The sequence below is a fragment of the Trichosurus vulpecula genome, chromosome 1 (genome assembly GCF_011100635.1).
Source record: "Trichosurus vulpecula isolate mTriVul1 chromosome 1, mTriVul1.pri, whole genome shotgun sequence".
Taxonomy (NCBI): domain Eukaryota; kingdom Metazoa; phylum Chordata; class Mammalia; order Diprotodontia; family Phalangeridae; genus Trichosurus; species Trichosurus vulpecula.
The window spans coordinates 524,332,979-524,340,845 of NC_050573.1; the positions used below are offsets into that span (position 1 = coordinate 524,332,979).

Genomic DNA, 7,867 nt, shown 5'->3' on the forward strand with positions numbered 1-7,867 from the left:
TTGGGGGAATGACTCAGGGGCACTATTGTTGGTGGGTGCTGGACAGGGCAGTCCTCTTTGGGATTTTTGCATTTCCTGGCACAGGCTGGGGTGGGTCTGAGCCCTTCACTGTCACATTAAAGGCGTCTCTATGGAAAACTCTCAGGGTTCATCCTAGGGTGCACTAAATAAATAAAAAAGAAAGCGTGTCTACACCTCCCCTCCCGTGGCCAGAACAAGGGCCCAACAATAGCCCGATGAAGCGCAGGGGGTCTGGATTTAGTATGGGGGCATTTTTCTTTCCATCTCCAAACACGGTTGGAAGAAAGCACATACACTCACATACACAGACGTGCACTGAAGCAAGCTCTCCTTCCACCCGTGTTTTGTTATGAATCAGCCCTGCATTGCTATGGCACTGAGAGTCAGAGCTTCAGACCAAGCAAAAAAGGGTGGAAGCCGGAGGAGCGCCCATAGAGAGAAAAGCTGAAAAAACTCTCCCTCCCTCTTTCTCTTTCTTTTTTTTTTTTTTTTTGCAAAAGGAGGAGAGAAGAAAAAAAATGCTGCAATGTGCAAAGAGGCTCGTGAGTGAGCGACCCCGAACCAATCAGAGCGCGCCGTTCCGAAAGTTACCTTTTATGGCTCGAGCGGTGGAGCTCGCGCGCCCCATAAAACCCCGAGCGCGAGTGCGCCGGAGTAGCTGTGAGCTCTTCCACCCAGCGTGCACTTGCCTCCCCCCTGCCTCCAGGTGCGGCACCACCTCCTCTCTCTCTTAAGGGTTTAAACTTGCCACTTCAAAGGTAAGAGCCTTTCCTCTCGCACCCTTGATTTCTTTCGGGCACGCGCTCCTTTCTGCCTTCCTCCTCCAGAACCTTCCCAGGGAGGAGTGGGGTGGCGGGCGTTTATTTCTGCCTGCAAGATTTCTTTAGGGGAGTGCATATTCTTGGGAGGAGCGGGGGGGGGGGGGGACTTGCAAAAACGAGCCGGGTTCTCAGGGACTCCAAGCCCAGTGGTGGCTATTCCCCGACCTTTATTCCCATTGAGAAGGCGGGGGCTTGATTGCTCAGCCATCGCCCCTTGGTCCTGGGCATCGGCGTGGGTGTGCATTGGGACAGTCGGGTTTGGGGGACGCCGAGCCTCTCCTGGCGGGCCTTGCCTAGTGAACGCCGCCGTTTGCAGTGATGGAGTCCGGCGGGCTCGGGATGATTATCCCTCCTTGGTGGGGAAGGAAGGCTTAATCCGGTTGGCGTAGGATAATCTAAGGTGGCGGCTCAAAGCCCATCCAACCGGCTGAGCGAGGGCGCCTCTGGGCGCGGGTGGGGTTGGAAGAAGTTGTAGAGGGCGGGGGCGGCGGGAAAAAAGGAACCCAGGCTGGGAGGGGGATGGGGAAGAGCGTTAACCGCCGGGGCGGCGGGAGCGAGGTTTCCAGGGTGTGACCCGAGCTCCGGGCTTCCGCCTGCTTTATTGTGGCAGCGCGTGCTTTGCGGGGGGCACGGAAGGCGGTGGGCATCGTGCCTTATGGGGGGGGGAGGAGAGGAGGTTCCGGTTCCTCCCTCCACTTTTCATTCAAAGGCGGGGGAATGAATTAAGGGTCTTTGTCTCAGCCTGGGCCCAGTAGTGGCCCGGCCGGGCAGGGCGTGGGGTGGACTAACAGGTTATAGGGCGGAAGCTACAAAGTGTAGAGGGGGTGGGGACAGCCCTGGCAGTGCCTACAGTGCACCGGGGGCGGAGGGAGGGGGGGGCTCCAGGGTCTGTTTTGCAGCCGACTCCCCAGGGTGGTGTTAACGGGTTTGCAGAGAAGAGGTAATTGTTACCTTTGCAAACCGAGCACCCAGGCTGCTACCCTGGCTATTGCATCCATCCCCCAACGAGGATTTTGGGGGAGGGGGAGAGGAGTGTCACTTTAAACAGTACCTGGATTTTGAAATTTACCTGGCGCTGTCAGGCATATAATTAATGCTCCTTTTCCTACACCACCTTTCGTGCATTAGGGGGCGAGGGAAGAGGGGTTTTACATCACCGTGGCCTAATGATTGGAGAGACTCGGCTTAAACGAGCCTTAATAGGCTTTGAATGACTCCCCGCTTTTCCTGAAGCTTGCTTTCCCAGAACTGGGTGGGGCCTGCCCACGATGAGTTCGTCTCTCAATCTCAGGGGGTGTGAGCCACTTCCCCTTTTGAACTTCTGCTCCTGCCAAGCGGCAGAAGCGCCCTGGTCTCCCGGAGCCGCTTGCATAAGCGTGGCTCCCAGACCCATCCCCGGCGCTAACGTCTGGCAGGGGTGGGTGGGGTGGGGAGTGGAGACCGATCTGGGTGTGGCCACACACCGTGCCTCATTTTGAAAAAGGCCAGGGGGAGGAGGGAGCGAGGGGGAGTGGCTTCTCCTTTTTAATCAAGTCTCCCTTTAAAAAAGGGGGGGAGGAGAAACCTGGCTTCCTGCCGCACCACTGACTTCTGCAAAGCTGCCTCTCTCACCATTGCCTTTTATGGTAATAATGAGAGGCGAGAGAGCTGGGACTTCCTTTGTCCCAAATCTCTAAGGCGAAAAAACGCAAGCGGGCGCTCCCCCTAGCGGCCAAAGGGGAGAGGCGCATTCAATTACCGACAGGAAGCGGAGAAGGAAACTGGGTGGGGAGTGGTCCCTCCAATCTGCTTGGTCATCACCATATATGCCTCCACCCTAGCATCTCTAAGGATGGGATGAAGGAGGCTGCACTAACCCTGGTGGTACCCTAGCTGCTACGCTGCAAATGAGGCCTGCCCATTTCTTTTGGCATTAAAAAGACCAAAGAGCATTTGAATTGAATTAAAATCTTAAGACCCTTTCCCTCTTTTCTCCACAGTTCGCCATGGATGATGATATTGCTGCTCTCGTGGTCGACAATGGCTCCGGAATGTGCAAAGCTGGCTTTGCAGGAGACGATGCCCCTCGGGCCGTCTTCCCTTCCATTGTTGGGCGCCCCAGACATCAGGTATACACAACGTGGTATTTTGGGAGATACTTGGCAACCATCTTAAACCACCTTGGTCTGGCTGATTGGAATGATAGTGGTGATGTTGGAAGGGGGTGGCTGACAGCAAATAATATTAGAAGGATTTTCTTTCCAAGGAGCCTAGAATATTTCTGAAAAGGGGTTCGCAATAACATTAAATAAAACCCTTGGGCATAGAGAAATCAACAGGTCAGGTGGTATTAACCTGGGCCTAATTTGATGGAAAACTTAAATGTGGCTATGTAACTGAGAACTTTGAGACTTGACCTGGAAGAAGGCATTTCTTGGTTGCCTACAGAATCACCTTTTTCTAAAAACTAATGCTCTTTTAAGAGCATCCCCAATGGCGGTGAATTTGAGGAAGTCATTTTTAACTTGTCAGGTTTTTAGTTCTGGCTGTAAAATGAGAGGTGTCAACTTGTGATATAAGTTCCAGCTCTTAAAAATCTAGAACCCCACAAATCCAAACTAAAGGTTTTTGTTTCTGGTAGGTGAAACTGATGATTTTCGTTCCTTTTTCTGCAGGGTGTGATGGTGGGTATGGGCCAGAAAGACAGCTACGTGGGGGATGAGGCCCAGAGCAAGAGAGGTATTCTGACCCTGAAGTACCCCATTGAACACGGTATTGTCACCAACTGGGATGACATGGAGAAGATCTGGCATCATACTTTCTACAATGAGCTCCGTGTGGCCCCTGAAGAGCACCCTGTGCTGCTGACAGAAGCCCCCCTGAACCCCAAAGCCAACAGAGAAAAGATGACTCAGGTCTGTGGACTTCTTAGGGTATTGATTCTTGAGCCTTGTCAGCTTCAACCATTTATTATTCTTTTATACCCTGCTTCACTTTTCTTTTCTCTTCCTTTTTTTTTCTTTGCCATTATCTATAGGGTTTTCCTTCTCTGACCTGAGTCTTCTCTTTGGATATCTACAGGTTCTGTTTGCTTTTACTGATCTGGCTTTATTTTTTTTTCACTAGCAATTTGAATAGTTTGTCTAGGTACTAACAGTTCACTTGTCTTGGGTGACTTCTAAAATCTAAACTTCCAACTCTCCCAGCTTTTGCCATAAGCTGGTATATATATCTTATGTAAGATAACAATGTGTGGGTCTTAGAAAAACAGTTTAAAAGTTTTAAAAAAAAATTTTGCAGGGTACTTAGACCTACAGAAGTGTTGTGCACCTGCATGATTATCATAGCCTTGCTATATAAATTATGGAGTAATTAATCACTCACTTAACTTGCCTTATTCTCTATTCCAGATTATGTTTGAGACCTTCAACACCCCAGCCATGTACGTTGCCATCCAGGCTGTGCTGTCCCTGTATGCCTCTGGTCGTACCACTGGTATTGTGATGGACTCCGGTGATGGTGTGACCCACACTGTGCCCATCTATGAAGGTTATGCCCTTCCCCATGCCATCCTCCGTCTGGATCTGGCTGGCCGTGATCTGACGGACTACCTCATGAAGATCCTGACCGAGAGAGGGTACAGTTTCACTACCACAGCTGAGAGGGAAATCGTGCGTGACATCAAGGAGAAGCTGTGTTACGTCGCCCTAGACTTCGAGCAGGAGATGGCCACTGCTGCATCTAGCTCTTCTCTGGAAAAGAGCTACGAGCTCCCTGATGGTCAGGTCATCACCATTGGCAACGAGAGGTTCCGATGCCCAGAAGCCCTCTTCCAACCATCTTTCTTAGGTAAGGGTTTTTTCTTTTTAAAACAACTGCTATCTATTTCAGGAATAGTGGGTCACAGGAAGTAGTTTAAGACTGAAAGTAATTTGCTTTTCCCTTCCCCCTTTTCCTTTATGTAGGTATGGAATCCTGTGGAATCCACGAAACTACCTTCAACTCAATCATGAAGTGTGATGTTGACATCCGTAAGGATTTGTATGCCAATACCGTATTGTCTGGTGGTACCACCATGTACCCAGGCATTGCTGACAGGATGCAGAAGGAGATTACAGCCCTAGCTCCCAGCACAATGAAAATCAAGGTGAGTTTGTTAGATTATGTTTTAAAGGATTATTTCTGTCAGGTCATCCAAAATTTGGGGCTGTCAGACTCAGTTGTTTGCTTCCCCTGCACTGTGTTCATGGCATCATCCTAGGGGGGGTGGGTTTTTAATTGGCTTTGTCAGACTTGATTACTGTTCAGAAGTGACTTGGATCTATTAGGAGCTAACTTGGTACCCCTCCCCCTCCTTTTTTTTCCTCCCTCTATAGATCATTGCCCCACCTGAGCGTAAATACTCTGTCTGGATTGGAGGCTCCATCCTGGCCTCTCTTTCCACCTTCCAGCAGATGTGGATCAGCAAGCAGGAGTATGATGAATCTGGGCCCTCCATTGTCCACCGCAAATGCTTCTAAATGGACTGTTTGTGTTTTTTTGATTGTTTTTTTTTTTTTTTTTTTGTCAAAGGGTGTGTGACATGATAATTGCCCAAAAAAGAGATGAGATTGGCATGGCGTTATTTGTTTTTTTTTTTTTTGGTTTGGATTTTTTTTTTTTTTTTTTTTTTTTTATTTTTTTTGGCGCTTGACTCAGGATTTAAAAACTGGAACGGTGAAGGTGATGAGCAGTCTAAGTGTGTTGGAGGCAAACATCCCCAAAGTTCTACAGTGCGTCTTCAGGACTCAGATTGTACATTTGTTTTGTTTTTTTAATAGTCATTCCAAATATTGTATAATGCATTGTTACAGAGTTACAAGCCTCTGTGAAGGCTGTCCTCTGCTAGAGCAAAGGAGCTATGTAACAAAAATCCAGTGGGGGAGGGGGGAGGGGGGAAGGTACTAGTATTGCTTTACATGTAAATTATGTAATCCTTTAAAAAACAAAAAAACTTTTTGTATCTTCCGCCTTAATACTTGTTCCTTTTTTTTTTTTTTAAATTGTCAGCCATAATGAATGGCCCCCTAAATTCCCTCCCTGCCCCCAACATAGATGTGAATGAAGACTTTACAGTCTCCCTGCGAGTTTTTTGAGATTGGTGCCAGTACTTGGGGGAGGGGAGGAGCTTTACCTGTACACTGACTTAAGACCAGTTCAAATAAAAGTGCACACGTTAAAGAAACTTTTGGCCAGTTGTGTTAATGTGCTTCACATGTTTTTTCTCTTGTTTGCACTTTTAAGTCTTTGCAAGATAGTTCACTTTTTCAGTTGAATGGGAAAATTCTGGCTCAATTGACTCGATTTTTAAAAATTGGGGATCATCTGAAATTGGTAGTTTTTTATATTCATGTAGCTCATAACCTGGTGGTTAGAATACTTAACTGGGATTAGGTAGTAAAGATTTCATGAGCTGTATCTTTGGCAGCTTCCATGATGATCAGCCAAGATGCCAAGCCATCAAGCCTGGTCTATTTTTAAATCTTCACAGGCTTGCTCCCTACCAAAAGGGCTGAGGAAAATACTACGACCTGGCTCAGTTCTTCACCCCTCCCCCCACCTCCATTTACTGCCCTTTGCTTTTTTATGGGAAAAAATCTAAAGTACATGTAATAGGAAGACTTTAGCCATGACTTTCCTGACAGCATCTCTGCCATAATCGTTGGTAATGTTAGGCCTCCTAAGTTAATGACATTACATTTAAATTGGTAATGAATGATCAACAAGCTCTTACCTTGATGTAAGCATTAGCAATAAAGACTAATTGGGGAGAAGCAAAATGAAATCCTCTCAAAGTGCTTGCGAGCTGTCTGCCTACTGTGACATCTTTTGAGTCATTGAATGGAGTTTGGGTAGGTGGTTGGTACCCCATGTGCCTGTGGGGAAGGGCAGCCTGCTTTCGCTACCCCTGTCACAGAATATGCCTCCTTAACAGATCAAACGTGAGAGGATGAAGTACCAGGGTGCTGACCCCTCTCAAGCCTCATTGGCCACAGCTAGCCATTTGTGAAAGACCGGGTGGAAGGACATCTGAAAGGGACCTTAGAGGCTTTTGAATCTGCTCCCCATCCCTATTTCATAAAAGGCTGAGGCTCAACTTAGGTAACCAGTACAGGTTTTCAATAGGGACTGAAATTCCAAGGTAATACTTGAATTCAAGTCTAATTCCCAAGTTAAGTGTGCTACCTTATGCCATGCACCCCCTCTGCTTTTGAGGATGGACTTTCGAGCTCAATATGAGCTTGTATTTCTTGAAAAGGAAGGAAGTTTTGTAATGAAAATCAATAAGCACCCAGACAAATCGCTTTCTCTCCCTGGGTTTCTTCTATAAAGGAATTGGGCTTTCCATTGTCCTTTGCAGCTCTAAACTTGATTTTCCCATTGACTTGGCTTTGGGGCAATAAGTAAGGCATCCTGTGGGCTGACTTATGAAATGAAGACTTTATCGACCTTCGGGAGACCTGCAACAGACCTCAGGCCATCCATTTTAGTCCAAATCTCGTTTTACCTTTACCGTTGAAAGGGCCTCAGGGAGGTTAAGGACTTGCCCCAGGATCACAAAATATGTAGCCATCAGAAGCAAAGTAGTTCTGACTGAAGCCATCATTCACTGTGCCCTCCCTCCAAATGAGCCATCCCCTGTAAGAATAACAGCAAAAACAAATGACCAGCTAACTCCCCATGACCCTGTGGTGTGTCACACCCATGGCCTGCCCTCTCACTCACCTCCATTTCTAAGGCAGAGAGAAATTTTTCCTTCTAAAGGATAAGACATGGCCACTTTCTCTCCCTCAGGGCCCAAACCAAGAGGTGTGTGACCAGGCAGGGCTGAATTCTTTGCAGGAAGAGAGCAGATGTAGATAAAAGGTGGTATCAGAATGCGGCTTGGAGTTTGGCTATTCTCATTCAAAACTCCAAGTACTTGTTCTGCCGTCCCTCTTCCCTCCTACTTCCTACATGCGTGCCTTTAGTTTTGGTAGGATTTCTTCTGTTTCTTGTTGTGGCTA

General features: G+C 47.7%; 1 protein-coding gene across 1 annotated transcript; it reads left to right on the top strand.

The window, feature by feature from the left end:
* Positions 1-680: 680 nt before the first annotated feature.
* On the top strand, positions 681-6,045 carry ACTB (actin beta). Its single transcript, XM_036741212.1, has 6 exons — positions 681-779; positions 2,822-2,950; positions 3,497-3,736; positions 4,232-4,670; positions 4,787-4,968; positions 5,198-6,045. The coding sequence occupies exons 2-6, from the start codon at positions 2,828-2,830 to the stop codon at positions 5,339-5,341; spliced, it is 1,128 nt and encodes a 375-aa protein (XP_036597107.1). The 5' UTR covers positions 681-779; positions 2,822-2,827; the 3' UTR covers positions 5,342-6,045.
* Positions 6,046-7,867: the final 1,822 nt, after the last annotated feature.